The sequence below is a fragment of the Gouania willdenowi genome, chromosome 5, assembly GCF_900634775.1.
Source record: "Gouania willdenowi chromosome 5, fGouWil2.1, whole genome shotgun sequence".
NCBI classification, from domain to species: domain Eukaryota; kingdom Metazoa; phylum Chordata; class Actinopteri; order Blenniiformes; family Gobiesocidae; genus Gouania; species Gouania willdenowi.
This window is the reverse complement of record NC_041048.1, coordinates 8,171,146-8,196,537: the sequence shown is the minus strand read 5'-3', so window position 1 is coordinate 8,196,537 and position 25,392 is coordinate 8,171,146. Positions and strand designations below refer to the sequence as shown.

At 33.6% G+C, this 25,392-nt stretch overlaps 1 protein-coding gene across 3 annotated transcripts in view; it reads right to left on the bottom strand.

Moving 5' to 3' along the window:
• The window catches only part of LOC114463370 (metabotropic glutamate receptor 4-like), a 222,398-nt gene that overhangs the window by 25,759 nt on the left and 171,247 nt on the right, over positions 1 to 25,392 (bottom strand). For all 3 annotated transcript variants that reach the window (XM_028446900.1, XM_028446903.1, XM_028446902.1), the window contains one exon: positions 15,172 to 15,372. In XM_028446900.1, the coding sequence (XP_028302701.1) occupies positions 15,172 to 15,372 (201 nt within the window). The remainder of the gene's footprint in view (positions 1 to 15,171; positions 15,373 to 25,392) is intronic.

The window sequence follows — 25,392 nt, the reverse complement described above, 5'->3', positions numbered from 1 at the left end:
TTGTCATTTTTTGTACCTTAATGCTTTTTTAGCCCAGTTTAAGTATGTGCATTATATTTGCAGTAGTTTTGAGTGTCTAATGATGGTCCTAACTCAATTTTTTTGGGGGGAATTTTTTTGAAAAAAATGCCTTGCTATAGCCTTACTTTTGATTTTGAGTGATTTTTGTTTTTTGTCATTTTTTGTGCCTTAATGCTTTTTTATCCCTGTTTAAGTATGTGCATTGTATTTGCAGTAGTTTTTAGGGTCATGTGATAGCCGTATCTCAAAAAAAAAAAAAAAAAAAATTCCCAAAGTCTTTAAATTTCTATCTTTTAATATAGTCTTATTGTTGATTTTGGGTGTATTTATTATCTTTTGTATTTTCTTATGTCTGGTGTTCAGAAGAATTGAACCCCTGCTTGTCTGTGGGCAGTAAACTCCAATGCTTCCTGATGATTGAACATTGTTACTATCACTTTTCCACCACACTATATGTTAACACTACCTTCAAATGACTTATGGGATATTTGACTTTCACATTTGTGGACATGAGCTAAAACTTCAGTTGTTCCCACACTGAGTATTGAACTCATGTTTGTTAGTTAGAAGTGCAGTTCTTACAGTGTGAGCTAAACTCTGCTGCACTATTGACAGGATTGATTTATGGTGCTTATGATTTACAAAAAAACACCAAACAAGGCAAGCCAACAGTGTTCACAAGTTTACTTAGAAAAAATAATTTTGACATTTTTTTCTTTTTATTGCATTTTTACACCAGTTTAAGTTTAAGTTTAGTTTTTAGTGTCTAATAAGGGTCCTAACTCAAAATTTTAATTTTTTATTATTTTTTGAAAAAATATGCCTTGTTTTAGCCTTACTTTTAATTTTGGCTGATTTTTGTTTTTTGTCATTTTTTGTGCCTTAATGCTTTTTTAGCCCTGTTTAAGTATGTGCATTGTATTTGCAGTAGTTTTTAGGGTCTAATGATGGTCCTAACTCAATTTTTTTTTTTTTTTTTTTTTTTTGAAATTTTTGAAAAAAATGCCTTGCTATAGCCTTACTTTTTATTTTGGGTGATTTTTGTTTTTTGTCATTTTTTGTGCCTTATAGCCTTTTTAGCCCAGTTTAAGTTTGTGCATTATATTTGCAGTAGTTTTTAGTGTCTAATAATGGTCCTAACTCAATTTTTTTTTTTTTTAATTTTTGAAAAAAATGCCTTGTTATAGCCTTACTTTTAATTTTGGCTGATTTTTGTTTTTTGTCATTTTTTGTGCCTTAATGGTTTTTATCCCTGTTTAAGTATGTGCATTATATTTGCAGTAGTTTTTAGGGTCTAATGATGGTCCTAACTCAATTTTTTTTTTAAGGAATTTTTTTGAAAAAAATGCCTTGCTTTAGCCTTACTTTTTATTTTGGGTGAGTTTCGTTTTTTGTCATTTTTTGTGCCTTATAGCCTTTTTAGTCCAGTTTAAGTATGTGCATTATATTTGCAGTGGTTTTTAGGGTCTAATGATGGTCCTAACTCAATTTTTTTTTTGGGAATTTTTTTGAAAAAAATGCCTTGTTATAGCCTTACTTTTTATTTCGGGTGATTTTTGTTTTTGTAGTTTTTTGTGCCTTACTGCTTTCTCAGCCCTGTTTAAGTATGTGCATTGTATTTGCAGTAGTTTTTAGGGTCTAATGATGGTCCTAACTCAATTTTTTTTTTGGGAATTTTTTTGAAAAAAATGCCTTGCTATAGCCTTACTTTTTATTTTGGGTGAGTTTTGTTTTTTGTCATTTTTTGTGCCTTATAGCCTTTTTAGTCCAGTTTAAGTATTTGCATTATATTTGCAGTAGTTTTTAGGGTCTAATGATGGTCCTAACTCAATTTTTTTTTGGGGAATTTTTTTGAAAAAAATGCCTTGCTATAGCCTTACTTTTTATTTTGGGTGATTTTTGTTTTTTGTCATTTTTTGTGCCTTATAGCCTTTTTAGCCCAGTTTAAGTTTGTGCATTATATTTGCAGTAGTTTTTAGTGTCTAATAATGGTCCTAACTCAATTTTTTTTTTTTTTAATTTTTGAAAAAATATGCCTTGTTATAGCCTTACTTTTAATTTTGGCTGATTTTTGTTTTTTGTCATTTTTTGTGCCTTAATGCTTTTTTATCCCTGTTTAAGTATGTGCATTGTATTTGCAGTAGTTTTTAGGGTCATGTGATAGCCGTATCTCAAAAAGAAAAAAAAAAAAAATTCCCAAAGTCTTTAAATTTCTATCTTTTACTATAGTCTTATTGTTGATTTTGGGTGTATTTATTATCTTTTGTATTTTCTTATGTCTGGTGTTCAGAAGAATTGAACCCCTGCTTGTCTGTGGGCAGTAAACTCCAATGCTTCCTGATGATTGAACATTGTTACTGTCACTTTTCCACCACACTATATGTTAACACTACCTTCAAATGACTTATGGGATATTTGACTTTCACATTTGTGGACATGAGCTAAAACTTTAGTTGTTCACACACTGAGTATTGAACTCATGTTTGTTAGTTAGAAGTGCAGTTCTTACAGTGTGAGCTAAACTCTGCTGCACTATTGACAGGATTGATTTATGGTGCTTATGATTTACAAAAAAACACCAAACAAGGCAAGCCAACAGTGTTCACAAGTTTATTTAGAAAAAATAATTTTGACATTTTTTTCTTTTTATTGCATTTTTACACCAGTTTAAGTTTAAGTTTAGTTTTTAGTGTCTAATAAGGGTCCTAACTCAAAATTTTAATTTTTTATTATTTTTTGAAAAAATATGCCTTGTTTTAGCCTTACTTTTAATTTTGGCTGATTTTTGTTTTTTGTCATTTTTTGTGCCTTAATGCTTTTTTAGCCCTGTTTAAGTATGTGCATTGTATTTGCAGTAGTTTTTAGGGTCTAATGATGGTCCTAACTCAATTTTTTTTTTTTATGGAATTTTTTTGAAAAAAATGCCTTTTGAGTGATTTTTGTTTTTTGTCATTTTTTGTGCCTTAATGCTTTTTTATCCCTGTTTAAGTATGTGCATTATATTTGCAGTAGTTTTGAGTGTCTAATGATGGTCCTAACTCAATTTTTTTTTTTTTTTTTTTTTTTGAAATTTTTGAAAAAAATGCCTTGCTATAGCCTTACTTTTTAGTTTGGGTGATTTTTGTTTTTTTGTCATTTTTTGTGCCTTATAGCCTTTTTAGCCCAGTTTAAGTTTGTGCATTATATTTGCAGTAGTTTTTAGTGTCTAATAATGGTCCTAACTCAATTTTTTTTTTTTTTAATTTTTGAAAAAATATGCCTTGTTATAGCCTTACTTTTAATTTTGGCTGATTTTTGTTTTTTGTCATTTTTTGTGCCTTAATGGTTTTTATCCCTGTTTAAGTATGTGCATTATATTTGCAGTAGTTTTTAGGGTCTAATGATGGTCCTAACTCGATTTTTTTTTTTATGGAATTTTTTTGAAAAAAATGCCTTGCTATAGCCTTACTTTTGATTTTGAGTGATTTTTGTTTTTTGTCATTTTTTGTGCCTTATAGCCTTTTTAGTCCAGTTTAAGTATGTGCATTATATTTGCAGTAGTTTTTAGGGTCTAATGATGGTCCTAACTCAATTTTTTTGGGGGGAATTTTTTTGAAAAAAATGCCTTGCTATAGCCTTACTTTTTATTTTGGGTGATTTTTGTTTTTTGTCATTTTTTGTGCCTTATAACCTTTTTAGCCCAGTTTAAGTTTGTGCATTATATTTGCAGTCGTTTTTAGTGTCTAATAATGGTCCTAACTCAATTTTTTTTTTTTTTAAATTTTGAAAAAATATGCCTTGTTATAGCCTTACTTTTAATTTTGGCTGATTTGTGTTTTTTGTCATTTTTTGTGCCTTAATGGTTTTTATCCCTGTTTAAGTATGTGCATTATATTTGCAGTAGTTTTTAGGGTCTAATGATGGTCCTAACTCAATTTTTTTTTTTTATGGAATTTTTTTGAAAAAAATGCCTTTTGAGTGATTTTTGTTTTTTGTCATTTTTTGTGCCTTAATGCTTTTTTATCCCTGTTTAAGTATGTGCATTATATTTGCAGTAGTTTTGAGTGTCTAATGATGGTCCTAACTCAATTTTTTTTTTTTTTTTTTTTTTTTTAATTTTTGAAAAAAATATGCCTTGCTATAGCCTTACTTTTGATTTTGGGTGATTTTTGTTTCATGTCATTTTTTGTGCCTTACTGCTTTCTCAGCCCTGTTTAAGTATGTGCATTGTATTTGCAGTAGTTTTTAGGGTCATGTGATAGCAGTATCTCAAAAAAAAAAAAAAAAAAAAATTCCCAAAGTCTTTAAATTTCTATCTTTTACTATAGTCTTATTGTTGATTTTGGGTGTATTTATTATCTTTTGTATTTTCTTATGTCTGGTGTTTAGAGGAATTGAACCCCTGCTTGTCTGTGGGCAGTAAACTCCAATGCTTCCTGATGATTGAACATTGTTACTATCACTTTTCCACCACACTATATGTTAACACTACCTTCAAATGACTTATGGGATATTTGACTTTCACATTTGTGGACATGAGCTAAAACTTCAGTTGTTCACACACTGAGTATTGAACTCATGTTTGTTAGTTAGAAGTGCAGTTCTTACAGTGTGAGCTAAACTCTGCTGCACTATTGACAGGATTGATTTATGGTGCTTATGATTTACAAAAACACACCAAACAAGGCAAGCCAACAGTGTTCACAAGTTTACTTAGAAAAAATAATTTTGACATTTTTTTCTTTTTATTGCATTTTTACACCAGTTTAAGTTTAAGTTTAGTTTTTAGTGTCTAATAAGGGTCCTAACTCAAAATTTTAATTTTTTATTATTTTTTGAAAAAATATGCCTTGTTTTAGCCTTACTTTTAATTTTGGCTGATTTTTGTTTTTTGTCATTTTTTGTGCCTTAATGCTTTTTTAGCCCTGTTTAAGTATGTGCATTGTATTTGCAGTAGTTTTTAGGGTCTAATGATGGTCCTAACTCAATTTTTTTTTTAAGGAATTTTTTTGAAAAAAAATGCTTTGTTATAGCCTTACTTTTTATTTTGGGTGATTTTTGTTTTTGTAGTTTTTTGTGCCTTACTGCTCTTTTTGCCCTGTTTAAGTATGTGCATTATATTTGCAGTAGTTTTTAGGGTCTAATGATGGTCCTAACTCAATTTTTTTTTTTGGGAATTTTTTTGAAAAAAATGCCTTGCTATAGCCTTACTTTTTATTTTGGGTGATTTTTGTTTTTGTAATTGTTTGTGCCTTATAGCCTTTTTAGTCCAGTTTAAGTATGTGCATTATATTTGCAGTAGTTTTTAGGGTCTAATGATGGTCCTAACTCAATTTTTTTTTTTTTTTTTGAAATTTTTGAAAAAAATATTCCTTGCTATAGCCTTACTTTTGATTTTGGGTGATTTTTGTTTGATGTCATTTTTTGTGCCTTATAGCCTTTTTAGCCCAGTTTAAGTACATGCATTACATTTGCAGTAGTTTTTAGGGTCTAATGATGGTCCTAACTCAATTTTTTTTTTGGGGAATTTTTTTGAAAAAAATGCCTTGCTATAGCCTTACTTTTTATTTTGGGTGAGTTTTGTTTTTTGTCATTTTTTGTGCCTTATAGCCTTTTTAGTCCAGTTTAAGTATGTGCATTATATTTGCAGTAGTTTTTAGGGTCTAATGATGGTCCTAACTCAATTTTTATTTTGGGAATTTTTTTGAAAAAAATGCCTTGCTATAGCCTTACTTTTTATTTTGGGTGATTTTTGTTTTTTGTCATTTTTTGTGCCTTTTAGCCTTTTTAGCCCAGTTTAAGTACGTGCATTATATTTGCAGTAGTTTTTAGGGTCTAATAATGGTCCTAACTCAATTTTTTTTTTTTTTTTTTTTGAAATTTTTGAAAAAAATATGCCTTGCTATAGCCTTACTTTTGATTTTGGGTGATTTTTGTTTTTTGTCATTTTTTGTGCCTCAATGCTTTCTCAGCCCTGTTTAAGTTTGTGCATTATATTTGCAGTAGTTTTTAGGGTCTAATGATGGTCCTAACTCAATTTTTTTTTGTGGAATTTTTTTGAAAAAAATGCCTTGTTATAGCCTTACTTTTTATTTTGGTTGATTTTTGTTTTTTGTCATTTTTTGTGCCTTATAGCCTTTTTAGCCCAGTTTAAGTATGTGCATTATATTTGCAGTTGTTTTTAGGGTCTAATGATGGTCCTAACTCAATTTTTTTTTTAAAGAATTTTTTTGAAAAAAATGCCTTGTTATAGCCTTACTTTTTATTTTGGGTGAGTTTTGTTTTTTTGTCATTTTTTGTGCCTTATAGCCTTTTTAGTCCAGTTTAAATATGTGCATTATATTTGCAGTAGTTTTTAGGGTCTAATGATGGTCCTAACGCAATTTTTTTTTTTTTTTTTTTTTTTAAATTTTTGAAAAAAATATGCCTTGCTATAGCCTTACTTTTAATTTTGGCTGATTTTTGTTTTTTGTCATTTTTTGTGCCTTAATGGTTTTTATCCCTGTTTAAGTATGTGCATTATATTTGCAGTAGTTTTTAGGGTCTAATGATGGTCCTAACTCAATTTTTTTTTTTTATGGAATTTTTTTGAAAAAAATGCCTTGCTATAGCCTTACTTTTGATTTTGAGTGATTTTTGTTTTTTGTCATTTTTTGTGCCTTAATGCTTTCTCAGCCCTGTTTAAGTATGTGCATTGTATTTGCAGTAGTGTTTAGGGTCATGTGATAGCCGTATCTCAAAAAAAAAAAAAAAAAAAAATTCCCAAAGTCTTTAAATTTCTATCTTTTACTATAGTCTTATTGTTGATTTTGGGTGTATTTATTATCTTTTGTATTTTCTTATGTCTGGTGTTCAGAAGAATTGAACCCCTGCTTGTCTGCGGGCAGTAAACTCCAATACTTCCTGATGATTGAACATTGTTACTATCACTTATCCACCACACTATATGTTAACACTACCTTCAAATGACTTATGGGATATTTGACTTTCACATTTGTGGACATGAGCTAAAACTTCAGTTGTTCCCACACTGAGTATTGAACTCATGTTTGTTAGTTAGAAGTGCTGTTCTTACAGTGTGAGCTAAACTCTGCTGCACTATTGACAGGATTGATTTATGGTGCTTATGATTTACAAAAAAACACCAAACAAGGCAAGCCAACAGTGTTCACAAGTTTATTTAGAAAAAATAATTTTTACATTTTTTTCTTTTTATTGCATTTTTACACCAGTTTAAGTTTAAGTTTAGTTTTTAGTGTCTAATAATGGTCCTAACTCAAAATTTTTATTTTTTTTATTTTTGAAAAAATATGCCTTGTTTTAGCCTTACTTTTAATTTTGGCTGATTTTTGTCATTTTTTGTGCCATAATGGTTTTTAGCCCTGTTTAAGTACGTGCATTATATTTGCAGTACTTTTTAGGGTCTAATGATGGTCCTAACTCAGTTTTTTTTTTAAGGAATTTTTTTGAAAAAAATGCCTTGCTATAGCCTTACTTTTTATTTTGGGTGAGTTTTGTTTTTTTGTCATTTTTTTGCGCCTTATAGCCTTTTTAGCCCAGTTTAAGTATGTGCATTATATTTGCAGTAGTTTTTAGGGTATAATGATGGTCCTAACTCAAATTTTTTTTTTTTTTTTTTTGGAATTTTTTGAAAAAATATGCCTTGCAATAGCCTTACTTTTGATTTTGGGTGATTTTTGTTTTTTGTCATTTTTTTGTGCCTTAATGCTTTTTTAGCCCAGTTTAAGTATGTGCATTATATTTGCAGTAGTTTTTAGGGTCTAATGATGATCCTAACTCAATTTTTTTTTGGGGAATTTTTTTGAAAAAAATGCCTTGTTATAGCCTTACTTTTTATTTTGGGTGATTTTTGTCATTTTTTGTGCCTTACTGCTTTCTCAGCCCTGTTTAAGTATGTGCATTGTATTTGCAGTAGTTTTTAGGGTCATGTGATAGCCGTATCTCAAAAAAAAAAAAAAAAAAATTCCTAAAGTCTTTAAATTTGTATCTTTTACTATAGTCTTATTGTTGATTTTGGGTGTATCTATTATCTTTTGTATTTTCTTATCTGGTGTTTAGAGGAATTGAACCCCTGCTTGTCTGTGGGCAGTAAACTCCAATGCTTCCTGATGATTGAACATTGTTACTATCACTTATCCACCACACTATATGTTAACACTACCTTCAAATGACTTATGGGATATTTGACTTTCACATTTGTGGACATGAGCTAAAACTTTAGTTGTTCACACACTGAGTATTGAACTCATGTTTGTTAGTTAGAAGTGCAGTTCTTACAGTGTGAGCTAAACTCTGCTGCACTATTGACAGGATTGATTTATGGTGCTTATGATTTACAAAAACACACCAAACAAGGCAAGCCAACAGTGTTCACAAGTTTACTTAGAAAAAATAATTTTGACATTTTTTTCTTTTTATTGCATTTTTACACCAGTTTAAGTTTAAGTTTAGTTTTTTTTTTTTTAAGGATTTTTTTTGGCTCTAGTGGCCTTTATATGACAGTTGCTTGACAGGAAAGGGGGTCAGAGAGAGCAGGGAATGACACGCAGGAAAGGGTCCCAGGCCGGAATCGAACCTGGACCCGCTGCAGGTGAGGAACTATAGCCTCTGTACATGGGGCGGGCGCTCTACCCACTGAGCTAAACACCGCCCCTTAAGTTTAGTTTTTAGTGTCTAATAAGGGTCCTAACTCAAAATTTTAATTTTTTATTATTTTTTGAAAAAATATGCCTTGTTTTAGCCTTACTTTTAATTTTGGCTGATTTTTGTTTTTTGTCATTTTTTTTGCCTTAATGCTTTTTTAGCCCTGTTTAAGTATGTGCATTGTATTTGCAGTAGTTTTTAGGGTCTAATGATGGTCCTAACTCAATTTTTTTTTTAAGGAATTTTTTTGAAAAAAAATGCCTTGCTATAGCCTTACTTTTGATTTTGGGTGATTTTTGTTTTTTGTCATTTTTTGTGCCTCAATGCTTTCTCAGCCCTGTTTAAGTTTGTGCATTATATTTGCAGTAGTTTTTAGGGTCTAATGATGGTCCTAACTCAATTTTTTTTTGTGGAATTTTTTTGAAAAAAATGCCTTGTTATAGCCTTACTTTTTATTTTGGTTGATTTTTGTTTTTTGTCATTTTTTGTGCCTTATAGCCTTTTTAGCCCAGTTTAAGTATGTGCATTATATTTGCAGTAGTTTTTAGGGTATAATGATGGTCCTAACTCAAATTTTTTTTTTTTTTTTTTGGAATTTTTTGAAAAAATATGCCTTGCAATAGCCTTACTTTTGATTTTGGGTGATTTTTGTTTTTTGTCATTTTTTTGTGCCTTAATGCTTTTTTAGCCCAGTTTAAGTATGTGCATTATATTTGCAGTAGTTTTTAGGGTCTAATGATGATCCTAACTCAATTTTTTTTTGGGGAATTTTTTTGAAAAAAATGCCTTGCTGTAGCCTTACTTTTTATTTTGGGTGATTTTTGTTTTTGTAATTTTTTGTGCCTTACTGCTTTCTCAGCCCTGTTTAAGTATGTGCATTGTATTTGCAGTAGTTTTTAGGGTCATGTGATAGCCGTATCTCAAAAAAAAAAAAAAAAAATTCCTAAAGTCTTTAAATTTGTATCTTTTACTATAGTCTTATTGTTGATTTTGGGTGTATCTATTATCTTTTGTATTTTCTTATCTGGTGTTTAGAGGAATTGAACCCCTGCTTGTCTGTGGGCAGTAAACTCCAATGCTTCCTGATGATTGAACATTGTTACTATCACTTATCCACCACACTATATGTTAACACTACCTTCAAATGACTTATGGGATATTTGACTTTCACATTTGTGGACATGAGCTAAAACTTCAGTTGTTCCCACACTGAGTATTGAACTCATGTTTGTTAGTTAGAAGTGCAGTTCTTACAGTGTGAGCTAAACTCTGCTGCACTGTTGACAGGATTGATTTATGGTGCTTATGATTTACAAAAAAACACCAAACAAGGCAAGCCAACAGTGTTCACAAGTTTATTTAGAAAAAATAATTTTGACATTTTTTTCTTTTTATTGCATTTTTACACCAGTTTGAGTTTAGTTTTTTGGGTCTAATGATGGTCCTAACTCCATTTTTTTTTTTTTTTTTAATTTTTAAAAAAATATGCCTTACTTTTGATTTTGGGTGATTTTTGTTTTTTGTCATTTTTTGTGCCTTAATGCTTTTTTAGCCCTGTTTAAGTATGTGCATTATATTTGCAGCAGTTTTTAGGGTCTACTAATGGTCCTAAGTCAATTTTTTTCTTTGAAATTTTTGAAAAAATATATGCCTTGTTATAGCCTTACTTTTGATTTCGAGTGATTTTTGTTTTTTGTCATTTTTTGTGCCTTAATGCTTTCTTAGCCCTATTTAAGTATGTGCATTAAATTCACAGTAGTTTTTAGGGTCTAATGATGGTCCTAACTCCATTTTTTTTTTTTTTTTTGATTTTTGAAAAAATATGCCTTACTTTTGATTTTGGCTGATTTTGGTTTTTGTCATTTTTTGTGCCTTAATTCTTTTTTAGCCCTGTTTAAGTATGTGCAATATATTTGCAGTAGTTTTTAGGGTCTAATGATGGTCCTAACTCAAAATTTATTTATTTTTTTTTTTTGGAAATTTTTGAAAAATAATGCCTTGCTATAGCCTTACTTTTGATTTTGGGTTATTTTTGTTTTTTGTCATTTTTGTGCCTTAATGCTTTCTTAGCTCTGTTTAAGTATGTGCATTATATTTGCAGTGGTTTTTAGTGTCTAATAATGGTCCGAACTAATTTTTTTTAATTTTTGAAAAAATATGACTTACTTTTGATTTTGGCTGATTTTTAGTTTTTGTCATTTTTTGTGCCTCTATGCTTTCTTAGCCCTGTTTAAGTATGTGCATTCTATTTGCAGTAGTTTTTAGGATCTAATGATAGTCGTAACTCAATTTATTTATTTTTTTGAAAATTTTGAAAAAATTTGCCTTGCTATAGCCTTACTTTTGATTTTTGGTGATTTTTGTTTTTTGTAATTTTTTATGCCTTAATGCTTTCTTAGCCCTGTTTAAGTATGTGCATTATATTCACAGTAGTTTTTAGGGTCAAGTGATAGCCTTATCTCAGAAAAAAAAAATCCAATAATTTTTTTTTGTCTTACTATAGCCTTAACACTTTTGGTGTTTGTCACTTTTTCTCATTTTTCATGCCATGGTGCATTTTTACCACAGTTTAACTGTGCAAATCATATTTGCACTAGTTTTTATGGGAATGTGATAGCCTTATCTCTGAAAACAAGTTCATGAAGTTTTTTTTAAATTTTTATGCTTTACTATATATAGCCTTATCTCTGAATTTGGGTGTTGTTGGGTCTTGTTTCTCACTTTCCACTTTTTTCCTAATTTTTCATGCCATAGTGGTTTTTCACCCCAGTTTCACCTGATTTTAAGTGTTTGTCACTTTTTATCGAAGGAATTTACAAAAGTTTTTCAATTTTTAATCCTTACTATCCCCTGATGTTTCATGCCATAGTGAATTTTCACCCAAGTTCAAGTGTGAACATTTTACTTCCACTAGTTTTAGGGTCTTGTGATAGCCTTGTTTCAAATTAAAAAAAAATCATTTTTTTTTTCCTATTTTTATGCCTTATGATAGTCTTTTCTCTGATTTAGGGTGTGTGTCATTTTTTTCTAAATTTTCATGTCTTGATTATCCACCACACTATATGTTCACACTACCTTCATTTGACTCACAGGGCATTTTACTTTCACATTTGTGGATATTAGCTAAAAGTTCAGCATTTCACAAACTGAATATTAAACACATTCTTTGTCTGAGAAGCCGTTCTCACAGGGTGAGCTAAACTCACTAATGAAAATAATTTGTCTGGCTTCATAAAAAAAAGGACCAGCCATTTGTATTTACTAACTGTAAAGGGTAAACAATATGCTGTTTGGCAGCTTTTTATAATGTGTTTTTTTATTGTCAAGAGAGAGAAATAAAAATACTTTTTGGTCATTTTAAGCAAAGTAAGTCTCTGAAGCTTGTTTTTTGTTAAGTGCTAAACCAACCATCTCTTAAATGGTTTGATCAGACTTCTTTGGACACCTTACAACACACTTTGTTAAATAATTTTGATTTCAAACTTGGCTATGAATTGGAAAAAAAAAAGCCTATTTTCTACAGCAAAAGACCAAATGATTTAGAAGTGTTTTGTTTGTTTTTTTCCACATGCACAGCCCCTTCATGTCAGTTATTCAGTGCTTTTTCTTTTATTGTGACTATTTAGCATAAATACCTCTGTTATGCCCCCAGTGTTGAAAAATGTGAGTCATTTTTTTGGGTCCCAGCTGAAGTTGACATTTAACAAACGTTTCCAAGGAAAAGGTCAACTCCCTTTGGCTTCCTAAAAATGATTTTCAATTTTCAGGATATAAAGTAAAGGAGGATTGCGTCCTGTTTTTCATTTTTTTCTGAGCACATAAAAGATAACACAATTGTATATATGCACACAGGGCTTGATTTTATCACCAGCCAAACGGCCAAATGCAGGTGAATTTTCAGCTGTGGCGGGTAACACCTCTACTCCCACAAGCCACTATGGCGGGTTGAATTTCATATATATCAAATTGTGGTTTTTTCAAACACCACCTGAATTAAAGCTGCAGTTTAGAACTCTTATAAAAGTGACTTTTTGTCATATTTGCTAAAGCTGTCACTATGTAAGGACAGCTTTACATGAAACTAGTAGTTTGTGTGAAAAAAACAGACTCATTGAGTCCCCCCCCTGCTGCTCCTGCAGCCTTTGGCCGATTGCCAGAATGCACTGCGACCGAGCAAAAAGAACCAATCAGAGCCAGGATGGTGTTTGATGGGCTGTCTGACAACTATTGCTCACAGTCACCCTCAATGGGTGCTAGGAGGGGGCACACCCTGGACGGGGCCGAGAAATGCAAGATTGTAAGAAATGATTGACAAACCTCTCGTAAACAAAGGTGTTCATTGTGGCTTTTTAGTGGTATGTGTGGAATCTTTCCTTTCCATGTTAGTCACACAGATGTGCAGAGATGCAACTTACCTTTTAAACTAAGGCTTACCCAATATGTGTGGAGGTCTCAAGTATTCTTTTGTGTAATTGTGGCACTGCAAACTAGTCAGAATTTTTCAGTGTTTTCCATTGTTGGTATGTCTTGGGGATTGCTAAGATAATTAACTTCATGAGGTCACGTTTTGCTTTTGGTATTTCTTATGCATGTTTTCCATGCTTTTCTGTGGAGTTATTAGATTTATTTGAATTATTCAAGATGTATCCATAACCCATTTTTTTTTCCTTTAATAGAGGCTTGGAAATCTTTGCGCTGTGTGCCTGCAAAGTATCAGTCCTAGTTTGCTGGTCCAGAAATTAAATCTAGAATACAAGCCGCAAACTATTTTTTGATTATTCAAGGTGTGACCAGATCCAGCCAGCTTGTTGTAGAGGTGAGGACTACTTGGCATTTGCACTCCTTGATCGGTACAAAAAACTGCTGTAGTATAAGCCGGTCTGGATCCTCATTGTATTACAATGTTTTCTCTACACTGGTAATGGTGGTGCACTGTATGGTACACTCCCAAAGTGAGAGGACAGCATTTGTAGGCGACACTGTAGAGATGGAGTGCATACGGAGAAAGATTTGTATTCTGTAGAGTTTACGGCAGGGGTTCTCAACTTTTTCAGCCCACAAAATAAAGGTTCCAGAGACCAGGGACCCCCATTGTAGCTGAAGGTCGTTCAACACAGACATAAACATTGAAGAACAGTCATGTAGAGACACGAGGAATAAAGGGGAGAGCTTTTTGGGGCCCATCCATAAAGTCAGAAAAATGATGGTCCATTGTTCTATGAATCTGTGATAACCACATTTATTTATCTATCTGAATAATATTCAGTGTTATCGAGGAAGTTTATTATTATTTGCGCCAAAGTATATTGCCATCTTAAAGCTGTAGATCTTTGTTTTAATCAGAAATAAAATGACCAAAATTGTGAAAAGGGTGGTAAAAAGGGTTCAAAGTGTCAATATTGGCTTAAAAGTGGCAGAAAAAAGTAGGAACAATGAGTTAAAACTGCTAAATAATGGGCGTGACAAATGGTGAATGTGGTTAAATTGGCAAACATACGGAAAGCATGAAATATGGTGAAAAGAGGTTAAAAGTAAATGTCTTGAAAGTGAAAAAAATGTTCGGAAAAGAAGTTGAAATTTGATAGAGAACTCACTAAAATGGGAAGAATTTAAGGCAAGGCAAGGCAAATTTATTTGTACAGTGTATTTCATACACAAGGCAACACAATGTGCTTTACATGATCAAAAAGTGCATCAGAAAACATTCGGCAACAATGCATTAAAAGGAGCAAACATATGGCAAGGAAAAATCATGAAAATAAGTTAAAATATGGCAAGTTTGGTGTAGTTGCAGAAAAAAATGTAAAAATAATCAAAAATGAATTAATCAAAAAATCATTTCACCCCCCTCCAACCCCTCACCTTGGTGTAACACTGCCCTCTCTCTTTTACATCCTCCCTTTAATAAAGTATTTCTTACCCTTCCCTAGGGAGGGCTGGTGACGGTCACAATTATGCAATGAAATAAATAAATTTATTTAATTGCAATAATAAAATATGCATTGCTGTTAAAAGATTGCACTTCTTGTAGTGTTAACCTTCGACAGCATGTGCAGACAAGGTAAAAAAAAAAAAAAAAAAAAAAATCCTTTCAGTTTCTTTAAAGCATCTGGAAACCCCCTCCAGTGTCTGGGGTCCCGACCACAAGGTCGGTACATTGGTTTTCGTCAATCAAGATTTTTATTATTGTTGTAAAGTCAGACGAGGTTGTCCCTTTAACTATGTAGACATAAGCGGACGTGTATCTACTAACTGGCAGTGCAGCATAAAATCCACCAAACCACGCCTTGTTCTAAGAACACGACCACAATTATCAATATGATCCTATGGGCCCTATTGATTTCACCAAATAGTGCAATAGTCATATAGTCAAGTATATTAGTCTGCATTGCTCCCATAGTTAGACATACATAAACAATACATAAAAAATGTACTTGAGTTTGTTAGTCTAACTTTATGTTAAATCCAGACAATTCTTTCAGCATATTATACTGTATTATCACAGACCTGCAAAGTTGAGGCGTCGAATGTGCTTGAGCAGATGAGTGCCATTGATGGTGTCCATCTTGGCGCAGAGGCCCACGGTTCCTGGGCATAGCTCCTGATGCATGTTGTGCAGGGCATGAGCCATGGAGTAAACTGCATCGATCACAAACTGGACCTTTCCCTCCTGCTCGTAGTTGGAATCCTTACCAATTCTCTCCAGATCTGTGAGAAAAGAAGACAGAGACATGTGGGAATTGTCACAAATTACATTTACACTGCAGGAAAGTGACTGCGGTCAAAAACATTGATGCTGTCTATGGTTAATGAGTGAAGCCATTGACTTCACTCTTTTGTCCCATAGCTGAGTATCTTGAGGTCAAGGCAAAGAAACATTTCTCTCATTTTTCATTCATTTTATAAACAGGGAAACAGAATGTACAGGTTTCATAAAATCAACCAGTACAAGATTTTAAAACATTAAGGCAGAAAATCTGTAAGATTTGTCAGTTAGAACATTTAAAATTAGTTGAAAAAATCATCAGTAAAAGCCAAGGGTGGACTGGCCATCTGGCATACCGGGCATCGTCCCGGTGTGCGCTGGTCAGGTTTTTTTTTTTTTTTGGACGAGCAAGTAAAGGTAGACATGGTAACAGTTGGCCAAAAATGGTCCCAAAGTTGCAAAAAAGTGAAAAGTGATTAAAATGGGCCAAAAAATGGCCTCCAGATGGCATGTAATGGCAAAGGTTAGCTTTAATGGGCAAAATGTGGCAACGAATAGTGAAAAAAGGCAAAATGGGGCAAACAACACTGAAAAAGGGCAAAATGTGGAACAAAAAGAGGCAAAATGTAGAGGAAAAAGGAAACAAGTGGCATTTATTGGGCAAAAGGTAGCTTATTTGGATGAAAAATGGCCAAAAAAAAGGACAAAAATTGGATAGAAGTGTCAAAAAAAAACTTGCAAAAATGGACACAAAATATGAAAAAGGGATATTTATTGGCAAAACACCAGGACTGAATTTTTGTCCCTGTCCACCCCTGGTAAAAGCAGATAAATGTATGACCATTAGAGTAAAAAAGTTTTGAACATGGGTTGATTTGGTGCTGTTGACTTTCGTTTTGCGGCAGTGTTTATTTCTTTGGGTAACAACTAAAAGCTGTGCTTTACCATGTTTGGTTTAAAGTTTGGCCTCCACTTATCTGATCTGTGTCCATAGATCTGAGCGACCTGCTGGGTTGATATCTGATTAGGAGCTTACTGATGTTTTCTGGATCAAACTCTTTCAAGTTTTTATTTTATATTTAAAGTCTATTCTGAGGCTGACAGGGGAGCCAGTATAAAGACTATTATAAAGAAAATGGAGTAATGTGCTCTGACCTGTTTTGTTTGGGTTAAGACTCGAGCTGCAGCAGTTTGAACCAGCTGTAACTGCACTAATGCTTTTTTGGGGGCGGATTCCTGTCAGAAAACTATTACAATAATCCAGCCTGGTGGAGATAAAAGTACGGAGCAGCTTCTCTTGGTCTTTCTGAGTCATGAAACCAGTTCCTAAGGCTGCTAAATGTCAGTTCTGAGTCATTCAGTGGACTAAAATTTGGGATTTTCACAGAATCCATACTATAAAACTCTATAATGACTATATATTTGTGTACAGTTATTTATTTAAATCCATCTTGACTGAGGGTCAAATTGTAAATTCCAATTCTGTGTGTATTGCGCACACGTACCGGTAAATGGAAGAACAAAGGAAGAGAAAAATGGAGACATCCATTTGGAAGACAGGGATAATCCCCTTATCGGCTCGATGTAATAGTCCCATGATATGAGTGTATTAATCCTGGCCCAGGTGGTTCTGTGGGTGGTTGTTGCGGTTAATTACTGAGAGGAGGTAGGGTCGGAGCGGAAGATGCAATTTGCCAATCCAGAACGCTTCTTTTCCAACACACAAGCCCGCAAAGCGACATGTATGCGAATCTCTGGGTGAGAAGCTTATTTAAAAAGAAGCAACTGTGTTCAATTAAGATTGTGAATGGAGTAATTACCTGGGATGAGCTAATGACGCAGCGCTATGCATTTATGCCACTGCCAAATGGAATTAAATTTGGCTTTTCAAATACGAGCCCAGAAGATCAGCTGCAGGGACTCTTTTTGTACAGGTAAAACAACTGATAAAAAAAAAATAATAAGAAAAATTCAATGGGTCCTACTGTGTGCTGTGAAAAGTAAATGTTTCCACTGTGGTCACGGAATAACATACTTATTCTGGCTTCTATTACCCAAAAGCACCTTTACTTCGTTCTGTAAATTCCTTTACCATGTTGTGCGAAATGAGATCAGGCTGGAGATACGGAGGGTTGATTATAAACTCAGTAACCCCTATTGGGGACAAATAAAGTTATTGATTGATTTGATACCAGAGGTGTAAACAATACTGATCTATCCTAGTAGTAAATAGTAGATCTATCCAAGTAGAGTTACTTGATAAAATTGTACTGAAGTACAAGGAAGTCAAACATAAAAGACTCAAGTACAAGTAAAAAGTAGCTCAACTAAATAGCACTCGAAGTAAAAGTTTCCAGTTACTTTCACCCCCCACGTTTATTTTTGGTAATAAATCTTGCTACGATTCCCTTGCATACAGTAAACATCTCATCTATAAACTTGCACAAAATAACCTCCATTCAATGCTGTTTTGGCGCAGTGCATTACGTTTAATCTGATTGGTCAGCTATGATGTGATGCATTTTTTTTATGTTCCACAATGTTCATTGATCATTTTAAAACCAAAAAAAATATAATTTACTCAGTAATGGTTGGGTGTAGAAATGTAACAAATCACTTTACGTCTTTTAAAATGTACTTAAGTACAAGTAAAATTAATAATTTAGAAATATATTTCAAGTACCCATAAAAGAAATTCAGTTACAGTAACCTGAGTAATTGTAATCCATTTGAGGTGTATTGACTGCTTCACATGTGTAGGAAATTAAATCATCTAAGTTGAACTTTGACTGAGATACTGTACTAGCCTCAGCATTGGGGTCAGAAGGTCTGTCTCCCTCTGTGAAGTGCAAATGTGGACCAAGGGGGGACCCTTTCCCCTTCCTGGCCAAACAAAGGAACAGTAGACTCAAAGAACAGGTTCGTTCCTGTTATCATCTCTTTGCTACATTACGATCAAAAATAAACAATCAGTCAATGTTTACTTGCTAAGTTTTCAAACTCTGGGCTCCGACCCCCTGCGGAGCCCAGGGGATTTTATCACCCCCAAAGGTCACTCAGGATGTTGGAAGAATACCAGCTGTTTGTTTCCCCCTCAAAATGAGATCAAAGATTATGTACTAGTTTGAAAAGTCACAAAAGAAATCTTGCAGAAATCTAGATTGCAAATATTGTTTGTCCAATGCCACTCTTCAGATAATTCAAGAACCAACAGAATGTTCTCATTCATATAACCCATTGTCAACTACCCTTATCCTCCTACAAGTGTTATTCGTTCTATGCTATATACCTTTTCATCTAAAAGCTCAGTATAAGTCTATGCATATAAGCATATGGGGTTTACTATCCTAGCATTTGTCTCTGTGTTCCTGCTGTTTGCGTGTGACATTGCCTTGTGACAAAGGGGGGCATCCTATCCCCATTTCCTGCTCTTCCTCAAATTGTAAATTCAGGCCATAAACTATCTAACTCCAGCCTTTGTTCATTGCCATGTGAGGGTCTTACCACCTTAATGGACAAATGTTGCTTCCTTTCTTTGTGTCCCAGAGAAGGGTCGTTAAGTAATCATGTGATATCTGAGAACTTTGTGAAAGATATAAGCTTTTCTCTCCTGTTCTTGCTTCAGAATAAATCTGACCCCGGCTGCTCTCACAGGGTTTTTGTCTCTCCCCTGTTCTTTTGATTCTGCTTGTGTTAATAAACTTTGCATTATTATGCGAGCCAGTTTCATCTACGATCCTTATTCATCCTCCACATCATCACCCGGAAAAACACAACACATTACTTTCACCTCTGGTAACAAGAACTTAGGTTATGTGTGGGGAAAGTCTCAAGGAAATGACAGGGTAGGCAAATAATGTCAACAAAACTGTATCTCTAGATGGATTTTCCTCTGATCAAGTCTTGGCAAATGAGCTAAACAACTTTTTAGGAATAAAACTACTTTGTTAAAAAGCTTTTTGTCTGATTTTAGTGAATACGTGTTTGCTCTGTTGTCAACTCCTTTAAACAATGTAAAACTGAAACAAGTGTTGGCCCGGATAAGATTAGCAGTCATATGCTTATCAACTGCTTACAGCAGCTGGGTTCTATCTTTACTGATATTCTTTACTTATAAAACTTGTATCTCTCTCTATTGAGAGTCCCAGCAATGTAGAAACAAGCCATTATTGTCCCTGTTGCTAAAACATCAAATCCAAACACTTTGAATGAATTCAGGTGCATTGCTCTGACCTCTTTTGTAATGAAATCTTTTGAAAAGTTGATTTAAAAAACAACAGTATCAAACAGGACTGAACATCTGCTTGAACCTTTGCAATGTGTTTACAGATCTAAGAGCGGTGTCCAAGATGCCACAATAACTCTGCTTGATTACATTTATCGTCATCTTGAAGGCTCTAGCACCCCATGCTAGATTACTATTTGTTGATTTCTCTTCAGCCTTCAACACTATCCAGCCTTATCTGCTTGTCAGGGAACTTATTGACCAGTTCGGCCTTGGTGGTAATAGTATTGCTGGTTGGGTTTCAGATTTCCTTATGCCTAGAACTCAGAGAGTGAGAGTATATTGAGCTTGGCTTCTCTGTAACATCCACCAGGTCTGCATAAAGATGTGTTCTATCTCCCCTCTTCTATATCATGTATACGAAGGTCTGCAGTCGCACATATGGAAATTGCAATATTCTACAGCAGTGGTCACCAACACGGTACTCGCGGGCACCAGGTAACCCTTATGGACCATGTGAGGGGCCCTCAGAAACTCTAGGCACCAATGAGCTCCATTTAAAATGTGATTTACTTTCCAGGATTCAAACTCACAAAGAGAAATAGATTTTAGAAATGTAGTTAGTATTTAAGTACAGTTAAATGTTCCTGAGAAAGTTTTAATATTAGATGAATCATCTTTAAATGTTTATTTTCACTGAAACATTGTGAGAAATGTTTTTAAATGTTGCAGGTCTGGCATATGGTCAGTGGTATGTTATGTCATATGATATATATAACATATGTTTTAGAAACTCAAGGTGCATCTTCTATACAATTTAATGAAAATGAAACATTTGCACAAATTAGGAGAAATAGTTTTTTTTCAGAAATTTTACTTTGATCTCCTGACATGTTTTGACTGTCAACTGCCAGTCCTCTTCAGAGGTGTCTGTTCATCACTATGATGTTAAAAACAGTAGTCTGAATAAATGAAACCTCAACATATCATTCAAAAAGAAGACAAAAAGAAAACATCAAAGCCATCAGCGGACGCCTCTCAGGAAGACTGGCAGTTCAGATTTGAAACATGTCAAGATATCAAAGTAAATTTCCTGAAAAAAGGTTGTCTGAATAAATGAAAACTTAACATTATTCAAAAAGAAGACAATACATTTGCTGGACTTTTATTTTTACATTTTTAAGTTACTGCTAGCCTTCCTTAATATCTTATCCTCTAATTGAAGTGAAACCATGAAAATGTAGTATTTAAGAACTGCATTTCAAACTGGTTGCCCTTCTGACTATACAGTACCTATGAAGTAGCTCACAATTTCAGAAAGGTTGGTGACCCCTGTTCTACAGTTTGCAGATGATACTGTTATTTTTTAGCTTGTTTAACTGTGAGGAGATCTCTCATGGTTTTGTCATTGATTATTTTGCAAGCTGGTGTCAGAATTTTTTCTTATCTCTCAATGGGACCAAGATAAAAGACATGCTGATTGTATTTCAGAAACTCTCCAGCTCCTTCTTCTGCCAGCACTATAGTCAATGAAGAGATTATTGAAATGGTGTACTTGAGCACTGTAATCAATAACAAACATCCTTGTTAAATATGTTTTATTGTTCTTTCATTGAGCCAGTGCTCACCTTTTGTTTTATCTATTACAGTAGTTTCAATCACCAAATATTAAAAACAAAAATGTCCTTTTGAGTAGGAGTTAGAGTCTGGAGCAAAATAATTGGTGTGACTCAGGAACCTCTTCAGGATCTGTACAATAAAAGCGTGTGTAACATGGCTAAGTCTGTCTTGTCAGATAGCTCACATTCATTAGATCATCAATTTGAGTCTCTCCCATCATAATCTCATTTCAGTCTTCCACCGACCAAACCAACAGATACAAACACTTCTTCAACTAAACCATGACAAGATGGAGGTTATTGTTTTTGGTAACAAGGAAAAGAGGACCGCTGTCAGTATCTTGAGTCTTGATCTTTAAAAGCTAAAGACCAAGTCAAAGACCTTGGTGTTCTGATTGACTCAGATCTGACATTCAGCAGTCAGATCAAATCCATCACAAAAACAGCTTCTACCACCTAAAGAACATCTCCAGAGTGAAAGGTTTAATGATTCAGAAAGATCAGAAGAAAATAGTCCATGCTTTTATCTCCAGCAGACTGGACTATTGTAATGGTCTTCTGACAGGAATCCCCCAAAAGAGCATCAAACATCTACAGCTGGTTCTGTGAATGGGTTTGGTCCAGAATACATCAGTGAGATGTTAGTCAGGTATGAACCCAGCAGGTCTCTCAGATCTATGGACACAGGTCAGATAGTGGAGCCCAGAGTTGACAGTAAACATGGTGATGCTGCTTTTAGTTGTTATGCTGCAAAGAAGTGGAACAAACTGCCAGCAGAACTGAAGTCAGCATCACATGTGAACATTTTTCAATCAACATTAAAGGTTCTCTTTTTCTCTACTGCATATGATAGAGAGGGAGATTTTTGGTCATGTTGTTGTTGATGTTTGTTGATGATTTCAAATGATTTTACTGATGATGTTAAATGTTTTTTTGCTGCCAATTTTAATGTTGTCATTGGTTTTTAAGCTGTTGAATGTTTTCTGTTACAATTTTTGATCATGTAAAGCACATTGAGTTGCCTTGTGTATGAAATGCATTATACAAATACATTTGCCTTGCCTTGCCTTCTTTATCCCTATTGACATCTCTCTTCTTAACTCCAGGAGAAGAAGGTGGTTCTTGGAGTTTTCTCACTCTGTGACAACCAGTGGGATGAATTTATCAATCAATTGTTTTTACAGGATTTATAATTATCTCTTATTTTATGTTACATTGTGTTTTGAATGCATTAAATTGCACTGTTAAATGTTTTAATGCACTCTTGTGCATTTTATTGTAACTTGTATGTTTTTATACTCCCCATATTTTTGCATACTCATTCACCCCTAAATAAAAGTTATTGATTGACTGATACCAGAGGTGTAAAGAGTACTGTTTTGTCCTACTCAAGTAGAAGTACAGTTACTTGATTGAAAATGTACTCAAGTACAAGTAAGGCATACATAAAAGACTCAAGTACAAGTAAAAAGTAGCTCAATTAAATAGTACTCAAGGTAAAAGTTACTAGTTACTTTCACCCCTATGTTTATTTTTGTTGTCTGGTCATTTCATTTTCTGTAGATTCACAATGTCCGTTGGTCATTTTAAAACTAAAATAATAATTTTCTTAGTAACGGTTGGGTGTAGAAATGTAAAAAATGACTCTTTTAATACGTATTTAAGTACAAGTAAAATGACTGATTTACTCAAAAAAGTACAAGTACCCATGAAAGCAAATGCAACTGAAATACAGTAGCCATGAGTACATGGTAGAACACGGGTGTGTTGAGATCAGGATATTAATTTAATTCACCTGCACAAACTTCTCTGTGGGATGTGATGTATTAAGGGAATAGTGTGCACAGTTTGCTCAGCCCGGTTTGATAAATCGGAACCTTTATTGGCGAAGCACATTTTGGAGTTTTGTGTGCATGTAAACTTTTAAAATTGATTCTACCCAGTGTTTTATAAACAAGGCCTCAGTAATGTAGGTTTTTTTTTTTTTTAACTAATTGTACGCTCGGTTTTGTTTAGAGGTTTTAATGACTTGGAGACAGTTGACTTTATTTACCTGCAGAAATATTTTCTGATAATAAATCTTAAAAGAAAATAATTACGTCTCATTTCATCCATGTTTGGCCAGCAACATGATGTCAGTTCTTACTTTTGGCCACTTCTTTGTGAGTTTGAAACTTTGGGTTTAATGTAATTTAAAATAACCTGCTACTGTATGCACTTATTTATTCACCACATCTACAAGAATATCAGACCCTTATGTGGCACATATATTATAAACTTGGGGGTTGGGGGCTTATAAAGAAAAATAATACGTGTCTTGTGGTCAAATTCACCCTCTGAATTGCTCCCTTTGAATTTCTGTGTTTTGTCGGGTTGATTATATAGAGCGCTCTAAAATGACTCATGTGGTGATAAAAGTGCTATAGGAAATCCATTTACCATCTTTCTGCACAGTAGAAGGATTAAAATGCATCCTAATTATCTGATGAGTTTTTCAGCTGCAAAAATTATCAAAGACTATGGTTCAGAGAACATAGACCATGGTTTGTGTTGTGAGAAGTTCTGCAAGCCAAAGTTTATGTAAGTGTGGCATTTTACCACATTTAAGGCACCAAATTCAGAAATGTGTGAAATGTGTGTGTGTCCTCCAATGAGATGCCACAGAAGAATCTTTTTTGACATTTGTGGGCAGACAACCTCTTTTTTTTAGCGTGCCACTGGCTATTTAGTCAGACAGCTGCACTGTGTGTTAAATTCATCTGACATTGCTGCAATAGCTCCTGCTACTTCTCTGTGTAATCTTGACCTTTACTCTTATTTTCGGTGTGTTAACGAATTCAATTTGATTGGATTTGATTTATTAAGGTCATTTTTTTGTTTGACAGGAATCAATTTTTTTCAAGGTAGTTCATTTGGGTCCTGTGTGCTTTTTAAAATGTACATTATTCTTGAGTGATTCAAAACAGAAATCCATCACCATGGAATAAATACCAGGTTTGAATTGAAGGGAACATTGTTTTTCTTAAAGAACTCATTGAATTATATATTTTTGATTTATTTAAGAGGAAGAGTGAACTTTCACAGCAAGCCTGGGTGACCATCCATCATCCATCGGACGATGGATGAAATGCAGAACCTTCTTACTGAGAGTGCCAAGCACTAAACTAACCCTTTACCCGTTTTTCCACATGACATTGATACACCTAAGTATACCAATATTACTTTTCAGTGATAACTCAAACATATATTGCAATGTACTTCATTCCCCAAAATGCCTTTATGTGCTTAAAATAAGTCTGAATAATTGTGTACAAATCGTGCAGCATACATACTGTACGTGTGAAAATTAAAAACTAAAGTGCAACTAAGGTTAATGTGCAAATATATAAATAAGAGCCTATTGTGATAATTCGAAGAAAAAAGTCTTATTTTGATAAGAATGATATACATATATGCAAATCAATCATTCATTGCAGTTTTGACTGGCCTATGATGTCATATCATTGCTTTTCTATGTTATTTTAAAGCTGCTGGAGATAAAAAATAAATAAAAATGTTTTTTGTCAGATAAAGACATAGTGTAGGCCCCATAGATCAATAAATCGAGGATCGTTTGTTGAAACAAAAAGGTGTAAAAGGTTCAAATTCCCGCTCGACAGTTTGTTTTGATCTTTACCACTATTACTGTCTTATAAACATTGTCGGGAAAGTACTTCATTCTTACTGTGATTTCATGCGTTTGTCCCCAAAAACTCAGCCAAGGTGACTTTTACCAACACATTTTTTGGTGTTTTCACGAACTAAAAGTTGCAACAGAAAAAAGTTGCAACAGAACAATGGCGAATGCTTATTTTGGGGATTAGAGATGCAAATCCGGCCAAAAATTGAATGTCTCGTGGAGTGAGGTGATATTCCAGAGAATACCAGGAAGCAACTAGAACAAAATATAGTGTCAATTGAACCAATGTCCTCCTTGTCTGGTGAAGAAGAAAATGTATGTAAGAATGAAGTAAAAACACTTCTATGATCCATGTTCACAATGTGGCTGCGTTAAAACCTAGAGCTGAGCCGTGGCTTAATGAGTCCAGGTGAGTGCAGGAGAGCTGAACGAAGGTGGAAAAGGGATAAGTTGTAGGTTTCCTTTCAAATGTTAAAAGACAGTTTGCATAACTATCAGA